This window comes from Mustela lutreola, chromosome 1, assembly GCF_030435805.1.
Source record: "Mustela lutreola isolate mMusLut2 chromosome 1, mMusLut2.pri, whole genome shotgun sequence".
NCBI classification, from domain to species: domain Eukaryota; kingdom Metazoa; phylum Chordata; class Mammalia; order Carnivora; family Mustelidae; genus Mustela; species Mustela lutreola.
This window is the reverse complement of record NC_081290.1, coordinates 228,447,626-228,467,890: the sequence shown is the minus strand read 5'-3', so window position 1 is coordinate 228,467,890 and position 20,265 is coordinate 228,447,626. Positions and strand designations below refer to the sequence as shown.

General features: G+C 38.6%; 1 protein-coding gene across 2 annotated transcripts in view; it reads right to left on the bottom strand.

Annotated features, from left to right (window-relative positions):
- The window catches only part of GDPD4 (glycerophosphodiester phosphodiesterase domain containing 4), a 174,957-nt gene that overhangs the window by 55,000 nt on the left and 99,692 nt on the right, over positions 1-20,265 (bottom strand). For both annotated transcript variants that reach the window (XM_059188225.1, XM_059188232.1), the window contains exon 14: positions 2,497-2,644. In XM_059188225.1, coding sequence (XP_059044208.1) covers positions 2,497-2,644 — 148 coding nt within the window. The remainder of the gene's footprint in view (positions 1-2,496; positions 2,645-20,265) is intronic.

Below are 20,265 nucleotides of genomic sequence, written 5' to 3'. Positions count from 1 at the left end.
ACTATACTGCATTGGGGCTTTACCTCTCTTCCTCGCTGGGAACCCATTGCCACCAAGTGAACGTGCTCAAGCCAGCCTCCTTGACGGTGAGTGATCACATAGACCCCACGCAATCCAGGTAAGAACCTAGACATACGGTTGTACCCACCCTACACTAAGCTGGCTCTGACCACAGGACCATGTAGCCATCACAAAGAATATGACAAAGAAATATTTGTTATTTTAAGGCTCTACATTTCAGATGGGTTAAGTACTAAAAACCGACAGATTGTAAACACACACACACACACACACACACACATATCTATCTATGATTCCCCACTTTAACTTTTTCAATTAACAGACCAATGATCAGATTAAACTGTGAGAGATACAAGTACTTCTGTTGTACTATCATTATGCATAATTTAATAATAAACAGAGGCATGGACAAGCTAACTAACATTTCCAAGTTCACACAGTAAGGGGTAGAGCCAAGATTTAAACCTGCATATTCAAACTCCAGAAAGTGAGCTGCTTGAGAAAGCCATGAGGATATTTACTGGTCTCACCTTCCTGAACAAGGTGACCCTAGGTCCTATAGAAAAGCCACAGCCAGGTATAGAAGAAAATATTTAACTTTATATCCTTCTACACTTTTAAAATTTTGAATCACATGAATTATTTCAAACAGTATGAATTCAAGTATTAAAATAAAAAGCTTTATTTAATAAAGCTTCATTTAATATATCCACAGGCACAACTATGAGACATTACTGACTTAGGGGGATAGGATTATGGAGGGGTGTGTTGTTTTCCGGTTTATGTATTTTTATAATGACTGAATTTCATATAATGAACAGGCTTACTTTGTAATCAATTTTTAAAAACAAAATCTTAGAAAAATATATAGTACACATAGGAAGGAAAATTGTATGAACACAGACAAGTAGAAAGGCTTCACTTAGCCAAGGGACCTGCCGTTGAAGGTTTTCTTCAGGGTCGTCTCCACAAAGTTGACCAAGCCAGCGAGAAAAAAGGTGTCAGTAATTTTATTACACTGCCACCACAGGGCTTGGCTCTATGAGATTGTGCCCTGACCCTGATTCCCTTTCTCCTGGTCCTGACCCGAAACAAGGGCTAGTGAGGCCAGAAGTATGGAGAAGACAGCCTGAAATATTTATGCTTCTCATTTGGGCTTCTTTGCCTAAAGATTTACCTTTTAAAACAGCTTGGAGTTTGGGTGTATTTTCAACTAGACACATCTACTCTGAAGTGAGACTTTTTGGTGACTGGAAGTGAAATCTTGAAGTTATCTAAAAATGACTAGAAAACTTACGGGACCTGAGTTAAGATTTCATTCAGGAGCAGGGAAAGTCTAGCTCAGAGAGAAGTTTAAACAGTCAATGAAAAAAAGTTTTGTTGTATACTGTTGTGTCTGGCCCAGTCAAGATACTCTACACAGATAAGAGCTCTGTAGTAGGGGCGCCTGGGTGGCTACGTTGGTTAAGCATTTACCTTTGGCTCTGGATTCCTGGGATGGAGCCCTGTGTTGGGTTCCCTGCTCATCAGGGAGTCTGCTTCTCCCTATCCCATTTCCCCTGCTTGTGTTCTCTCTCTCTCTTTTTCTGTGTCAAATAAGTAAATAAACATCTTGAAAAACAAACATACAAAAATAAAATAAAAACAAAAAAAGAACTCTGTAGCAGTTAACTGGTTATCCAGGGGGTGCTTCCACAGATAGTAAATAATAAGATTTTAGCTGTGATTATGACCCACGTCCTTACATTTCTGGCAATAAGCAGCATCAGGGCTAGGAGGAACACTCAAGGAAGGTAGGCTGGACACTAGCTTTTTTCTTTTCTTTTTTTTTTTTTAAATTTTATTTACTTATTTTGAGAGAAAGGATGCAAGCAGAGGGAGGGGCAGAGGGACAGAGAGAATCTCACCCAGACTCCATGCTGAGCTGGGAGCCTGACATGGGGCTCCAATCTCATGACCCTGAGACTGGCTTTCCTTTTCAAAAGCATTTTGTTCAGGACACAAAGTTTTCACTTTGGAGTCAGATATACTTGGTTTTCTCCCCATAGTCCATGCCACTGTCATTGTTGTCATGCCTCTAGAAAAGCAGGACTTCTGTAACAAAACTCTGGAATCAAATCTCATTCTGAACCTTGCATCATGTGACTATGTCCAGAATGTCAACGTCATCAAACTTCAGTTTCTTCATAGGAATAATAAAAATGAGTAATTCAGAGGGTCCAATTACATAATGCATGAAAAACACATTGTGAAGATTCAATAAACGACAATATTATAACAATACTAATTTCTTTCTGCAAACCACAGAAGGATGTGGGTGAGAGAAGGGAGAGTGTCTCATCTCCACCATCATAGAGGTCTCTGCTATTAAGTGGCTCCCAAGAGGCCTGCACAGTGGACAATATAGGGGTAGGATAAGAGACTTAGACTCCTACTGTACAAGGCTTGAAAGAACAACCTGGATAGCCAGCTCACCATGAGGAAGTAAGGCTGATCTAGCTGACTCAGGATGTGAATGTTGTCTGTGGTCACTGAGTGAATCTTGGAGCACCAGGCCAGTGAGTAGAGCCAAGGTTCATTGACAAGGTACAAGTTGATTTTGATGTTAGCTGCTTTATAATCTCTGGAATAAAAACAGAACCCAGAGGGAATTTAGACTTAATCTCGCTTTCATCTAAAAAGGTAACAGCCACCATGTTTGTGAGAGGCTGCTGCTTAAATCACTAGAAGCAGCTGGTCCTGTGACAACTTATGATAATGCAGAATGGGCTTGTGTTGCAATGAGGTAAAGGACTGGAATTAATACCTCTGCTCCTGTACCAAAATGGTATGTCAGTAAACTGGATATCCTGATGGGAGAGAAGAAAGAAAGGAGGAAAAAAAAGAGAAAGCGCTATTTGTAGCATTTGCCGATTTCCATGGTGTAAATATTCCTACCATAGCCAATTTTAAGCTACCACTAGTAAAATGGATTTGCAAAGTTTCTATTTAATAACTGACTTCTGTGTGCTGTCATAAGCCAACTCCAGCACACTACTGTGTAGCAACTATACCTTCATCAGAGCACTTAACCATCCTCTACTGTATTTATCTACTTTCCTGATAGTCTTCTTTACTTGGCTATAGTCAAATTAAAAGTAGAGAGTAATGTATAACTCATCTCTGTATATCTAGTATGTAGTATAATATCTACCTTCATAAATGATAAATGAAAGAATGAATAAATGGATACCAATCTGGTGAAAACTTAAATTTCACATACAAAAAAATCTTTATAAGCACTGAGTAAAGGCAATGAAATCAAACATTTCCCAAAGCAAAAAATGTTAGCAGATACTTGTACATTCTTTACAGAGAAAAGAAAAATAAGTATTGAGATACCTAGTAAGTCTAGTCTAAATATCACTTTTAGCGGGGCGCCTGGGTGGCTCAGCGATTTAAGCCTCTGCCTTCAGCTCAGGTCATGATCTCAGGGTCCTGGGATCAAGCCCCGAATCGGGCTCTCTGCTCAGTGGGGGGCCTGCTTCCCCCTCTCTCTCTGCCTGCCTCTCTGCCTACCTGTGCTCTCTGTCTATCAAATAAATAAATAAATAAATCTTCTTGAAAAATAAATAAATAAATAAATAAATATCACTTTTAGGAATCAAATTTCTTACAAAATATATCATGTAAATGCTTTAAACATTTTTTTATAAAGATTTATATATTTGACAGAGAGAGAGAGATCACAAGTAGGCAGAGAGGCAGGCAGAGCAGGGTGGGAAGCAGGATCCCTGCTGAGCAAGAAGCAAAAAAAAAAATTTTTTTAACCTGAGATAGTAAATAGCTCTGTATAAGCTTGGGTTTGAATCTCACCTTTGCCATATACTAACCTGGTAAATTTTTAGGCTCAATGTATAAACTATAAACTATAAATAACAATACTGCCTTTGCATGAGTGTGCACAATTAGTTATCCAGTATGTTAGAATGGTCTCTAAGACAATTCTACAAATCACCTACAGATAAATTAAAAAAAAACAGAAGAAGGAAATAGTAATAAAACGCTACTTTTTAAACTTTTAAAACCAATACATAAAAATCAATCACATTTACATATATTAATAATGAATACATGCAAACTAAAATGTCGAAAACACAATATCATTAACAATTCACAAAGAAATAAAATACTGTGGTATAAACTCAACAAGAGAAGTATAGGATCCTTATGCTGAAAACGACAAAGTGCTGATGAAAGTAATGAAAGAATATTTAAAAAAACAGACATGTGTTCATAGACTAGAAGACTCAATGCTGTAAAGATGTTATTTCTCAAATTGATCTGCAGGCTTAATGCAATTCCTATCACAATCCCAAGCTGTTTTGTATAACTAGGTCAACTGATCCTAAAATTATACGGAGGGGCACCTGGGTGGCTCAGTTAAGTGCCTGCCTTTGGCTCAGGTCATGACCCCAGGGTCCAGGGAATCAAGTTCCGTATATGGCTCTCTTTCACTCGCTCTCTCTCTCTCTCTCTGTCTCTCTCAAATAAACAAATGAAATCTTTAAAAATAAAATAAAATAAAATTATATGGAAAGACAGAACCCCAAAATAAAACAAAGAATAATGAAATGAGATGGAGTGTACCCAATTTTAAGGCTTATATATAGCTACAGTAATCAAGACAGTGTAGTTTTAGAGAAGGGATAAGCACACAGACCAATAGAACATAATTTGAAACCCAGAAACAAACCCACACAAATACGCCCAAATGATTTTTTTTTACAAAGGTGAAGAAGAAGGAATTCAATGGAATAAGGACAGTTTCTCCAACAAATGGTAGAAGAGAAACTGGACAGGCATAGGCAAAAAAAAAAAAAAAAAAAAAAAAAAAAACCCAAAACAAAAAACCTTGATATATACCATATACTTTATATAAAAATTAATTCAAGAGAGATTACAAGCTTAAATATATAAAACTATATAAAATATATAAAACTCACTTTCAATGAAAAAAAAAACTATAAAAGAAAATCTTTGAGCTCTGAGGGTTAGACAAAGAGCTCTTAGACTTGAACTAAAAACATGACCCATAAAAGGGAAAACTGATATGCTAGGCCTCATCAAAATTAAAAAACTTTTGCTCTCTGGAAGACACTGTTAAGAGGATCCTATAGATCCTACACACTAGCCATACACTGGGACAAAATATTTGCAAACCACAGTTCCAACAAAGGACTAGTTTTTATAATATTTAAAGAACTCCAAGTAAGACAAACTCAAAGAGACTCATTTCAAAAGACACTCATCAGGGCACCTCGGTGGCTCAGTGGGTTAAGCTGCTGCCTTCGGCTCAGGTCATGATCTCAGGGTCCTGGGATCAAGTCCCGCATAGGGCTCTCTGCTCAGCAGGGAGCCTGCTTCCCTCTCTCTCTCTCTGCCTGCCTCTCCATCTACTTGTGATTTCTCTCTGTCAAATAAATAAATAAAATCTTTAAAAAAAAAAAAAGACACTCATCAAACTTTCAAAAGACAAAGAATCTTGAAAGCACCAAGGAAAAAGCACCTTGTCACAGACAAGGAATCCTCAATGAAGTTATCCCCAGATTTCTCATCAGGAACTCTGGAGGTCAGAAAGCAACAGGTCTCCATATTCCAAGTGTTAAAAGAAAACAAACAAACAATAAACCAGACTCTTATTGCACAAAACAAAACAAAACTGTCCTTGAAAAATGAAGGGGTAAATTAAGGCATTCCCAGATAATCTGAGGGAGTTTGTGGCCACTAGACCTACCTTGCAAGAAAAGCTCAAAGGAGTCCTGCAAGGTGAAAGGATGGGGTACTAGACAGTAATTCAAAGCTGTACGGAGAAAGATCTCAATAAAAGTAAATATATGGGCAAATGTAAAACCTAGTATTATTAAAACAATGCATCTAAAGACAAAACAATTAGTCTAAAACATAGTATCCCTGACATTTTGGTTTGTAACTCCTCACATAGTTTTCTATGTAATTTAAGAGATTAATCCATTTAAAAGAATTACTAGGGGCACCTGGGTGGCTCAGTGGTTTAGGCTGCTGCCTTTGGCTCGGATCGTGATCTCAGGGTCCTGGGATCGAGCCCCGCATCAGGCTCCCTGCTCCGCAGGAAGCCTGCTTCCCTCCCTCTCTCTCTCTCTCTCTCTGCCTCCCTCTCTGCCTGCTTGTGATCTCTGTCTGTCAAATAAATAAATAAAATCTTTAAAAAAAAAAAAAGAATTACTAACTTATGTTCTGGAGAACACCATATATAAAGATGTAATTTTCTGCTATCAACAACCAGAAGAGGTAAGAATGAAGCTGTAAAGGAGCAGAGTTTTGGTATGTTATTGAAATTGAGTTGGTATAAATTCAAATCAGAATGTTATAATTTTAGGATGTTAAATGTAATTCCCATGGTAACCACAAAGAAAAGAGGTATAGAACACATACAAAAAGAAATAAGAAAAAAATTTAAACATTTCACTACCAAAAAAATCAACTAAACACACATACATAAAATAGTATTACAGGAAATAAGGGACACAAAAGTTAAAAAGGCACATAGAAATAACAGAGATGACAGGAACAAAATAATAAATATTTACAGAAATGACAAAAGTAACAAAATGATCTAAGTTCCTCCTTCTCAGTAGTTATTTTAAATGTAAATGGATTAATCTATACAACAAACACATATGACCCAACTATATGCTTTCTTCAAGAAATTCATTTTAAGTCCAAAGATATAGACAGATTACAAACGAAGAAAGGAAAAAAGATATTCTGTGCAAATAGTAACCCAAAGCAGCAGAGAGGGCTACACTGATATCAGAAAAAATAGGCTTTATATCGAAAAAGGTAACAAGAGGCAAAGAAAGACACTATATATTAATAAAAGGTTCAATATGGCAAGAAAATATAACAATTATAAACATTTATGCACCTAATGACAGACCAGAAAAATGTGTACAGAAAACCTGAAGGAATTGAAGGGAGAAACAGACAGATGTATAATAATAATTAGACACTTTAATACCCACTATCAATAATGGATAGAACAAGCAGATTAAAGAAAAATAAGGAAACAGATGATTTAACAGAAGGAACTAACTATATCTAACAGACATATACAGAATACTTAACAATAACAACATACACATTATTCTCAAGTGCATTTTATATTTTACAGGCTAGACCATATATTAGGTCACAGATTAAGTCTTAATACACTTTAAAAACTTTAAAAGACAGCTATCAGGGTGTCTGGATGGCTCAGCTGGTTAAGCGTCTGCTTTCCGCTCAGGCCATGATTCCAGGGTCCTGTGATCAAGCCCCACATAGGGGCTCCCTGCTTAGCGAGGAATCTGCTTCTCCCTCTCCTCCTCACTTGTGCTCTCTCTCTTTCTCCTTCTCTCTCTCAAATAAATAAATAAAATCTTTAAAAAGAAAGTCAGTTCTCATACAAAGTATCTTCCCATCACATGAGCATGAAGCTAGAAGTCAATAACATAAATCTGGAAAATACACATATTTGTGAAAAATAAAACCACACACTTTAAAACAATCAATGGATTAAAAAAATCACAAGGGAAATTAGAAAATACTTAGAGATTAATGGAAATGAAAATACAAAATACCAAAACTCAGGGATGCAGCAAAAGTGGTGCTGAGGGGGAAATTTACACATATAAATGCTTGTATTTAAAAAACAAGAAAAATCTCAGGGTGCCTAGATGGCTCAGTTGGTTAAGCATCTGCCTTTGGCTCAGTTCATGTTCTTGGGGTCCTGGGCTTGAGCCCAGCATCAGGCTCTCTGCTCAGTGGGGGGTCTGCTTCTCCTTCTCCTACCTTTCCCCCCACTCATGCCCACTCTCTCTCTCTCTCTCTCAAATAAATAAAATCTTTAAAAAAAATAAGAAAAATATCAAATCAACAACCTATCTTTATATCTCAAGAATCTAGAAAAAGAACAAATTGACCCAACACAGCAAAAGGAAGAAAATAAAAAAGATTATAGCATTAATTAGAGAAAAGAAAACCTATAGAGAAATATCAATGAAACCAAAAGTTAGTTCCTTACCCTCCTACACTGTTGATGGGAATGCAAGCTGGTGCAGCCACTCTGGAAAACAGCTTGGAGTTTCCTCAAAATGTTGAAAATAGAACTACACTACGACCCAGCAACTGTACTACTGGGTATTTACCCTAAAGATACAAACGTAGTGATCCGAAGGGGCACGTGCACCCGAATGTTTATAGCAGCAACGTCTACAATAGCCAAACTATGGAAAGAACCTAGATGTCCATCAACAGATGAATGGATCAAGAAGATGTGGTATATATACACAGTGGAATACTATGCAGCCATAAAAAGAAATGAAATCTTGCCATTTGCGACGATGTGGATGGAACTAGAGGGTATCATGCTTAGCGAAATAAGTCAACTGGAGAAAGACAACTATCATATGATCTCCCTGATATGACGAAGTGGAGATGCAACATGGGGGGTTAAGGGGTAGGAGAAGAATGAATGAAACAAGATGGGATTGGGAGGTAGACAAACCATAAGTGACTCTTAATCTCATATAACAAACTGAGGGTTGCTGGGGGGAAGGAGTTTGGGAGAGGGGTGGGGTTATGGACTTTGGGGAGGGTATGCACTATGGTGAGTGCTGTGAAGTGTGTAAACCTGGCAATTCACAGTCCTGTACCCCTGGGGATAAATATACATTATATATCTATAAAAAAAAAGTTAGTTCCTTGAATAAAATCAACAAAATTAATAAACCTTTAGCTAGATGGACTAATAAGAAAAAAAGAGACTCAAGTACTGAAATAAAAAATGAAAAGACATTATCACAAATTTTAGAGAAATAAAAAGAATTACAAAAGAATACTATGAACAGCTGTACCCTGACAAATTTGATAACCTAATGAAATGGACAAATCCCTAAAAACACAGAACCTACCAAAACTGAATCATCAAGAATTAGAAGACATGAATAGATTTATAATGAGTAAGGAGACTGAATCCTTAACCAAAAATATCCCAACAAAGACAGCCTGAGACCCAATGATTTCACTGGTGAATTCCACCAAACATTTAAAGAATAACTAATACCAATCCATTAGGATGGCTACATCAAAAAATCAGAAAACAATGACATGGAGGATATGGAAAAATTGGAACCTCTGTGTCATGCTGGTATAGCTGCTCTGGAAAACAGTATAACAATTCTTCCAAAAAACTAAAAATTACTACTTGTTTTAGAAAGATGGCAGAGTAGGAAGATCTCAAACTCACCTTGTCCCAGGGACACACAGAGATAATAGCAACATCTATGTGACTAACTTTGAAAACTATCTGAAGACTGGCAGAACAGATCCTCCATAGGTAATCATAGAGAGAAGACCACACTGATAGTGGGTCAGGGACTTTGCTCAGAACAAATTCTCAGTGGGACTAAACACAAACAGGAGTACATCACATCACAGAGAGGCAAGAGGATCAGACCCCAAACCAGGTACCTCTGGCAGGACCTACACTGCAAAGGGCCCACTTTGAAAATGGGCTGAGCTTAACTCTAAGAGCCTTAATTTTTAGCAGGGCTTAACTCTATGAGCTTTAAAAATTCAGGAAACTTAATTCTGGGAGAGCTGCAGGTGAGAGGAAACTGAGCCTTTGAACATAAAGAACCAGCGTACTAAATAACTAGGCTGAGAAATAGAACAAAAGCAGCAGTTTGAAAAGTGCCTAGGGTAGAAGTAAAGAAGATTTATTGACCAATCTCAGAACATGTATGGTAGGGAGGGCAAGAAACTACAGGAAATTTCTCAGAGAACAAAAGTGCTAGCAGGCAGCATTTGTCTTCCACTCTCCCAAACCAGATGGCCAGATGCTTGAAGAAGCTAGTGCTAACACTCTCCATCTACCTTGCTAGCACTACATGTCCTGTCCCGGTGTTACCCTGCAGACCCACCCCATCCAACCCAGAGAAAGGGTCCCTCCAAAGTGGCTCCTGCCCCATCACACCCTGAAGTCTGCCTCAGCTGGACCAGCGCCACTCCAAAGTGACTCCTGCCCTGGAGAAGTGGAAAAATAATCCACACAGCAGTGTGCTCACAGTTCTTGCAACCTGGTGTCTTAGCTGGCTTCACAGGGAACAAGCACTGCCCTTTGGTGTGCCTACAGCTATGGCAGGAGAGGCAAACTGCAGACAGCTAGACTGACAGCTGGGCCCATCCACCAATAAGACAGTGGTTGCTGCAGGCAGGCCTTTCAGCAACATGGGGGCCAAACCCTGCCCAGCTTATCCACAGCAGGCAAAGGAGGCCACTGCAGTCAGCTGGGCTGAAGGCAATCACAGCTCAACTACAACAGGAGGGTGCAGGCAGCCCACACAGGGGACACTCCTAGAGGACCTGGTTCTAGTAACCTGAGGGGATTGTGCCATAAGGCAGCACAGGACCTCTTCTACAAAAGACCACTACTTTCAAAACCAGTAGACATAAGTGCTCAAGCTAATACACAGAAACAAACACAGAGAGTTAGACAAAATGAAAAGACAGAGGAATGAGTCCCATATAAAATCACAAGTCAAAATTGCAGTAAAAGAACTAAATGAAATGGAGATAAGCAATGTATATAATAAGGAAGTCCAAATAATATTCAGAAAGATATTCAGTAAACTTGAGAGAAGAGTGGAGGAACTCAGTGAGCACTTCAACAAAAAGACAGAAAATATAGAAAATAACCAGTCAGAGCCTTAGAATCCAATAACCAAAATAAAAAATATACTAGAGGAACTCAAGAGCAGATCAAAGGAAGCCAAAGAATGGATCAGCAATCTGGAAGACAAGGTAATGGAAAGCAACCAAGCTGAACAGCAAAAAGAAAAAAGAACAAAGTAAGTGAGTAAGTAAGTAAGTAAAAGGAACTCAGTGACATCAAGTGTAATAACATTCACGTCATAGGGATCCCAGAAGGAAAAGAAAAAGAGAAAGGAGAGGAAAAATTCTTTAAAGAATTTTTTAAAGAATTCTTTAAAGAAAGGACAACTAAAGATTTCCCTTCCCTGGGGAAGGAAACAGACATCCAGGTCCAGAAGTACAGAGAGCCTTCAAAAGATAAACCCAAGGAGGGCCACACCAAAACATATAAAGTAAAATGGTAGGGTGCCTGGTGGCTCACTCAGTAGAACATGTGACTCTGAATCTCAGGGTCATTAGTTCAGGCCCCACACTGGGCATGAAACCTAGTTCTGTTTTTTGTTGTTGTTGTTGTTTTGTTTTGTTTTGTTTTTTAAAGCAAAATGTCAAAAAATAATGACAGAGAAGGAGATATACAAAAGTTGAAGGAACTCATCATCACTAAACCAGATTTATAAGAAAGGTTAAGAAGAATTCTTTAAGTGAAAAGAAAAGGCTATAATTAAAAGAAAATTATGAAAGGGAAAATATTCACAGGTAAAAGCAACCACAAATTAAAGGTTATAAAGCTGGTATAAAGGTTAAAGTACAAGAGTAGTAAATAATCATATTTAGGGGCGCCTGCGTGGCTCAGTTGGTTAAGCATCCGCCTTTGGCTCAGGTCATGATCCTATGGTCCTGGGATCTAGTCCTGTGTCTGGCTCTCTGCTAGGCAGGAAGTCTGCTTCTTCCTATGCCCCTCCCTTCCACTCGCACTGGCTCTCTCTTTCTCATATCTATAAAAAATATCTATAAAAAATTTTGTAAATCAAAGAATACACAAAATAAAAAGATGTAAAATATGACATCTTATGCATAAAATGGAGAAGGGAAACAAAAATTAGTGCTTTTATAATGTGTCCAAACTTGGGGCACCTGGGTGGCTCAGTGGGTTAAGCCTATGCCTTTGGCTCAGGTCATGATCTCAAGGTCCTGGGGTCGAGCCCCACATGGGGATCTCTGCTCGGCAGGGACTGCTTCCCTCTCTTTCTCCGCCTCTCTGCCTACTTGTGATCTCTCTCCCTGTCAAACAAATAAAGTTAAAAAAAAAAAAGATGTTCAAACTTAAGTGACCATAAATTTAATGTAGACTGCTACATACTTAAGATGCTATGTATAAACTCAACAGTAACCACAAATCAAAAACTTATGATAGATACCCAAAAATTAGAGAAAAGAATCAAAACACACCACAAAAGAAAGCCATCAAAAAACACAGGGAAGAGAGCAAGGGAAGAAAAAGGGAACAGAGAATAAAAAAATAACCATAAAACAATAATAAGATGGCAATAACTCCATATATATTAATAATTAATTTAAATGTTAATGGACTAAACACTCCAATCAAAATACATAAAGTGACAAGAATGGCTTAAAAAAAAACATCCAAGGGGCGCCTGGGTGGCTCAGTGGGTTAGGCCGCTGCCTTCGGCTCAGGTCATGATCTCAGGGTCCTGGGATCGAGTCCTGCATCGGGCTCTCTGCTCGGCAGGGAGCCTGCTTCCTTCTCTCTCTCTCAGCCTGCCTCTCAGTGTACTTGTAATTTCTCTCTGTCAAATAAATAAATAAAATCTTAAAAAAAAATCAAAGACCAATGTTATTCTGCCTACAAGAGACTCACTTTAGGCCTGAAAATAAATACAGACTGAAAGTTAATGGGTAGAAAAACTTATTTTATGCCAATGGAAGCCAAAAAATTTTTAAAGACCAGGGTAGCAATACTTCTATCAGACGCAATGGACTTTAAAACACAGACTATAGGAGGAGGAGTCAAGATGGCGGAGAAGTAGCAAGCTGAGACTGATTCAGCTAGCCAGAGATCAGCTAGATAGCATATCTAAAGATTGCAAACACCTGAAAATCCATCGGCAGATCGAAGAGAAGAAGAACAGCAATTCTGGAAACAGAAAAACAACCACTTTCTGAAAGATAGGACCGGCGGAGAAGTGAATCCAAAGCGACGGGAAGATAGACCCCGGGGGGAGGGGCCGGCTCCCGGCAAGCGGCGGAGCAACCGCGCACAAAATCAGGACTTTTAAAAGTCTGTTCTGCTGAGGGACATCGCTCCAGAGGCTAAACCGGGGCGAAGCCCACGCGGGGTCAGCGTGGCCTCAGGTCCCGCAGGGTCACAGAAGGATCGGGGGTGTCTGAGTGTCGCAGAGCTTGCGGCTATTGGAACGGGAAAGCCGGCTACAGAGACAGAGCCGACAGTAAGCTCACAGCTCGGTGTTACCTTGAACCGGTCGAAGGCTCGGTGAGCTCGGAGCGCGGCCGGAGGTCAGGCAGACCGGAGTTACTGGGCGCTGTTCTCTGAGGGCGCACTGAGGAGTGGGGCCCTGGGCTCTTGGCTCCTCCGGGCCGGAGACCAGGAGGCCGCCATTTGTATTCCCGTCCTCCGGAACTCTACGGAAAGCGCTCAGGGAACAAAAGCTCCTGAAAGCAAACCCGAGCAGATTAATCACCCCGGCCCCCGGTAAGGGCGGTGTAATTCCGCCTGGGGCAAAGACACTTGAGGATCACTACAACAGGCCCCTCCCCCAGAAGATCAACAAGAAATCCAGCCAAGACCAAGTTCACCTACCAAGGAGTGCGGTTTCAATACCAAGGAGAGCAGCAGAATTCCAGAGGAGAATTCCAGAGGAGGAGAAAGCCAAGCACGGAACTCATGGCTTTTTTCCTGTGATTTTTTATTTAGTCTTGCAGTTAACTTAATTTTTTCTTTTTCATTTTTTTTTTTTTTTATTCTCGCCTTCGGGTAAATTTTTTTTTTTTAACTGTTACCTTTTTCTTTTTTAACGATTTTTTACTAGTTTATCTAATATATATATTTTTTCTTTTTTACATTTTTCTTAGGTGTTTTCTTTTTTAAAAAATTCTTTTCTTTTCTTTTCTTTTTTCTTTTTTCTTTTTTTTTTTTTTTTCTTCCTTTTTGAACCTCTTTTTATCCCCTTTCTCCCCACTCACGATTTTGGATCTCTTCTAATTTGGTTAAAGCATATTTTCCTGGGGTTGTTGCCACCCTTTTAGTATTTTACTTGCCCCTTCATTTACTCAAATCTGGACAAAATGACAAGACGTAAAAATTCAACACAAAAAAAAGAACAAGAGGCAGTACCGAAGGCTAGGGACCTAATCAATACAGACATTGGTAATATGTCAGATCTAGAGTTCAGAATGACAATTCTCAAGGTTCTAGCCGGGCTCGAAAAAGGCATGGAAGATATTAGAGAAACTCTCTCGAGAGATATAAAAGCCCTTTCTGGAGAAATAAAAGAACTAAAATCTAACCAAGTTGAAATCAAAAAAGCTATTAATGAGGTGCAATCAAAAATGGAGGCTCTAACTGCTAGGATAAATGAGGCAGAAGAAAGAATTAGTGATATAGAAGACCAAATGACAGAGAATAAAGAAGCTGAGCAAAAGAGGGACAAACAGCTACTGGACCACGAGGGGAGAATTCGAGAGATAAGTGACACCATAAGACGAAACAACATTAGAATAATTGGGATTCCAGAAGAAGAAGAAAGAGAGAGGGGAGCAGAAGGTATACTGGAGAGAATTATTGGGGAGAATTTCCCCAATATGGCAAAGGGAACGAGCATCAAAATTCAGGAGGTTCAGAGAATGCCCCTCAAAATCAGTAAGAATAGGCCCACACCCCATCACCTAATAGTAAAATTTACAAGTCTCAGTGACAAAGAGAAAATCCTGAAAGCAGCCCGGGAAAAGAAGTCTGTAACACACAATGGTAAAAATATTAGATTGGCAGCAGACTTATCCACAGAGACCTGGCAGGCCAGAAAGAGCTGGCATGATATTTTCAGAGCACTAAACGAGAAAAACATGCAGCCAAGAATACTATACCCAACTAGGCTATCATTGAAAATAGAAGGAGAGATAAAAAGCTTCCAGGACAAACAAAAACTGAAAGAATTTGAAAACACCAAACCAGCTCTACAGGAAATATTGAAAGGGGTCCTCTAAGCAAAGAGAGAGCCTAAAAGTAGTAGATCAGAAAGGAACAAGACAATATAAAGTAACGGTCACCTTACAGGCAATACAATGGCACTAAATTTATATCTCTCAATAGTTATCCTGAATGTTAATGGGCTAAATGCCCCAATCAAAAGACACAGGGTATCAGAATGGATAAAAAAACAAAACCCATCTATATGTTACCTACAAGAAATTCATTTTAGACCTGAAGACACCTCCAGATTTAAAGTGATGGGATGGAAAACAATTTACCATGCTAATGGACATCAGAAGAAAGCAGGGGTGGCAATCCTTATATCAGATCAATTCTATTTTAAGCCAAAGACTATAATAAGAGATGAGGAAGGACACTATATCATACTCAAAGGGTCTGTCCAACAAGAAGATCTAACAATTTTAAATATCTATGTCCCTAATGTGGGAACAGCAAACTATATAAACCAATTAATAACAAAATCAAAGAAACACATCAACAATAATACAATCATAGTAGAGGACTTTAATAGCCCCCTCACTGAAATGGACAGATCATCCAAGCAAAAGATCAACAAGAAAATAATGGCCTTAAATGACACAGTGGACCAGGTGGACATCACAGATACATTCAGAACATTCCACCCCAAAGCAACGAAATACACATTCTTCTCTAGTGCACATGGAACACTCTCCAGAATAGATCACATCCTCAGTCCCAAATCAGGTCTCAACCGGTATTAAAAGACTGGGATCATTCCATGCATATTTTCAGACCACATTGCTCTGGAGCTAGAACTCAATCACAAGAGGAAATTTGGAAAGAACCCAAATACATGGAGACTAAATAGCATTCTTCTAAACAAATGAATGGATCAACCAGGAAATTAAAGAAGAATTGAAAAAATTCATGGAAACAAATGATAATGAAAACACAACGGTTCAAAATCTGTGGGACACAACAAAGGCAGTCCTGAGAGGAAAATATATAGTGCTACAAGCCTTTCTCAAGAAACAAGAAAGGTCTCAAGTACACAACCTAACCCTACACCAAAAGGAGCTGGAGAAAGAACAAGAAAGAAACCCTAAACCCAGCAGAAGAAGAGAAATCATAAAAATTAGAGAGAAATCAATGAAATAGAAACAAAAAAAAAGTAGAGCAAATCGACGAAACTAGGAGCTGGTTCTTTGAAAGAATTAATAAGATTGATAAACCCCTGGCCAGACTTATCAAAGAGAAAAGAGAAAGGACCCAAATAAATAAAATCATGAATGAAAGAGGAGATTTCACAACTAACACCAAAGAAATATGGACAATTATAAGAACATACCATGAGCAACTCTACGCCAACAAATTTGACAATCTGGAAGAAATGGATGCATTCCTAGAGACATATAAACTACCAAAACTGAACCAGGAAGAAATAGAAAACCTGAACAGACCCATAACCAGTAAGGAGATTGAAACAGTCATCAAAAATCTCCAAACAAAACCGAGGGCCAGACAGCTTCCCAGGGGAATTCTAACAAACATTTAAAGAAGAACTAATTCCTATTCTCCTGAAACTGTTCCAAAAAATAGAAATGGAAGGAAAACTTCCAAACTCATTTTATGAGGCCAGCCTCACCTTGATCCCAAAACCAGACAAGGATCCCACCAAAAAAGAGAGCTATAGACCGATATCCTTGATGAACACAGATGCGAAAATACTCAACAAAATACTAGCCAATAGGATTCAACAGTACATTAAAAAGATTATTCACCATGACCAAGTGGGATTTATTCCAGGGCTGCAAGGTTGGTTCAACATCCGCAAATCAGTCAATGTAATACAACACATCAATAAAAGAAAGAACAAGAACCATATGATACTCTCAATAGATGATGAAAAAGCATTTGACAAAGTACAGCATCCCTTCCTGATCAAAACTCTTCAAAGTGTAGGGATAGAGGGCACATACCTCAATATCATCAAAGCCATCTATGAAAAACCCACTGCAAATATCATTCTCAATGGAGAAAAACTGAAAGCTTTTCCGCTAAGGTCAGGAACATGGCAGGGATGTCCATTATCACCACTGCTATTCAACATAGTACTAGAGGTCCTAGCCTCAGCAATCAGACAACAAAAGGAAATTAAAGGCATCCAAATCGGCAAAGAAGAAGTCAAATTATCACTCTTCGCAGATATGATACTATATGTGGAAAACCCAAAAGACTCCACACCAAAACTGCTAGAACTTATACAGGAATTCAGTAAAGTGTCAGGATATAAAATCAATGCACAGAAATCAGTTGCATTTCTCTACACCAACAGCAAGACAGAAGAAAGAGATATTAAGGAGTCAATCCCATTTACAATTGCATCCAAAACCATAAGATACCTAGGAATAAACCTAACCAAAGAGACACAGAATCTATACTCAGAAAACTATAAAGTACTCATGAAAGAAATTGAGGAAGACACAAAGAAATGGAAAAATGTTCCATGCTCCTGGATTGGAAGAATAAATATTGTGAAAATGTCTATGCTACCTAAAGCAATCTACACATTTAATGCAATTCCTATCAAAGTACCATCCATCTTCTTCAAAGAAATGGAACAAATAATGCTAAAATTTATATGGAACCAGAAAAGACCTCGAATAGCCAAAGGGATATTGAAGAAGAAAGCCAACGTTGGTGGCATCACAATCCCGGACTTCAAGCTCTATTACAAAGCTGTCATCATCAAGACAGCATGGTACTGGCACAAAAACAGACACATAGATCAATGGAACAGAATAGAGAGCCCAGAAATAGACCCTCAAATCTATGGTCAACTAATCTTTGACAAAGCAGGAAAGAATGTCCAATGGAAAAAAGACAGCCTCTTCAATAAAAGGTGCTGGGAAAATTGGACAGCCACATGCAGAAAAATGGAATTGGACCATTTCCTTACACCACACACGAAAATAGACTCAAAATGGATGAAGGACCTCAATGTGCGAAAGGAATCCATCAAAATCCTTGAGGAGAACACGGGCAGCAACCTCTTCGACCTCTGCCGCAGCAACATCTTCCTAGGAACAACGCAAAAGGCAAGGGAAGCAAGGGAAAAAATGAACTATTGGGATTTCATCAAGATCAAAAGCTTTTGCACAGCAAAGGAAACAGTTAACAAAATCAAAAGACAACTGACAGAATGGGAGAAGATATTTGCAAACGACGTATCAGATAAAGGACTAGTGTCCAGAATCTATAAAGAACTTAGCAAACTCAACACCCAAAGAACAAATAATCCAATCAAGAAATGGGCAGAGGACATGAACAGACATTTCTGCAAAGAAGACATCCAGATGGCCAACAGATACATGAAAAAGTGCTCCATATCACTCGGCATCAGGGAAATACAAATCAAAACCACAATGAGATATCACCTCACACCAATCAGAATGGCTAAAATCAACAAGTCAGGAAATGACAGATGCTGGCGAGGATGTGGAGAAAGGGGAACCCTCCTACACTGTTGGTGGGAATGCAAGCTGGTGCAGCCACTCTGGAAAACAGCATGGAGGTTCCTCAAAATGTTGAAAATAGAACTGCCCTATGACCCAGCAATTGCACTATTGGGTATTTACCCTAAAGATACAAATGTAGTGATCCAAAGGGACACATGCACCCGAATGTTTATAGCAGCAATGTCCACAATAGCCAAACTATGGAAAGAACCTAGATGTCCATTAACAGATGAATGGATCAAGAAGATGTGGTATATATACACAATGGAATACTATGCAGCCATCAAAAGAAATGAAATCTTGCCATTTGCGACAACATGGATGGAACTAGAGCGTATCATGCTTAGCGAAATAAGTCAAGCAGAGAAAGACAACTATCATATGATCTCCGTGATATGAGGAAGTGGTGATGCAACATGGGGGCTTAAGTGGGTACGAGAAGAATCAATGAAACAAGATGGGATTGGGAGGGAGACAAACCATAAGTGACTCTTAGTCTCACAAAACAAACTGAGGGTTGCTGGGGGGAGGGGGTTTGGGAGAACGGGGTGGGATTATGGACATTGGGGAGGGTATGTGCTTTGGTGAGTGCTGTGAAGTGTGTAAACCTGGTAATTCACAGACCTGTACCCCTGGGGATAAAAATATATGTTTATAAAATAAAAAAAAAAAATAGAAAAAAAAAACACAGACTATAACAAGATACAAAGAACTGCATTACATGATAAAGAAATTAGTCTAACAAGAGGATATAACAAATATAAATATCTATACACCCAACAGTAGAGCCCATGTATATATAAGCAAGTATTAACAGTTATAAAGGGAGAAACTGACAGTAATACAATTATAGTAGGGGACTTTAATACTCTTTAAATCAATGGATAGGGGGCACCTGGGTGGCTCAGTGGTTTAAGCCTCTACCTTCAGCTCAGGTCATGGTCTCAGGGTCCTGGGATCGAGCCCCGCTCTACAGGGAGTCTGCTTCCCCCTCTCTCTACCTGCCTCTCTGCCTACTTGTGATCTCTGTCAAATAAATAAATAAAATCTTTAAAAAAAAAACAAACAATGGATAGATCACCCAGACAGAAAATTAGCAAAGGAACACTGGCTTTGAATGATACACTACACCTAATAGATACACACAAAACATTCCATCCATGAACAGAATACATATTCTTTTCAACTGCACAAGGAACATTCTCCAGGAGAGATCACATGTTAGGCTACAAAATAAGTATCAATAAATTTAGGAAGACTGAAATTATACCAAGTATCTTTTCCAACCACAACAGCATGAAACTAGAAATCAATTACAAGAAAAAAAATTGGAAAACCACAAATACATGGAGGTTAAACAATATGGTACTAAACAACCAATGGATCAATGAAGAAATCAAAGAGGAAATAAAATTTACATAAACATGAAAATGAAAGCACAATGATCCAAAATCTTTGGGACAAAGCAAAAGCAGTTCAAAAAGGGAAGTTTGTAGAAATAAAGGCCTATCTTAAGAAACCAGAAAAACTACAAGTACACAACCTAATCGTACATCTAAAAGACCTAGAAAAAGAACAAACAAAACAAGTAGAAGGAAGGAAATAATAAAGATTAGAGTGGAAATAAACATACAAAAAAAGAATGAAAAAAACCTCAGTGAAACCAAGAGTTGCTTCTTTGAAAAATTAAACAAAATTAATAAATCTTTAGCCAAACTCATCAAAAAAAGACAGATGACTCAAATAAATTCAGAAATCAAAGAAGAGAAGTAACAATGAATACCACAGAAATACGAAGAATTA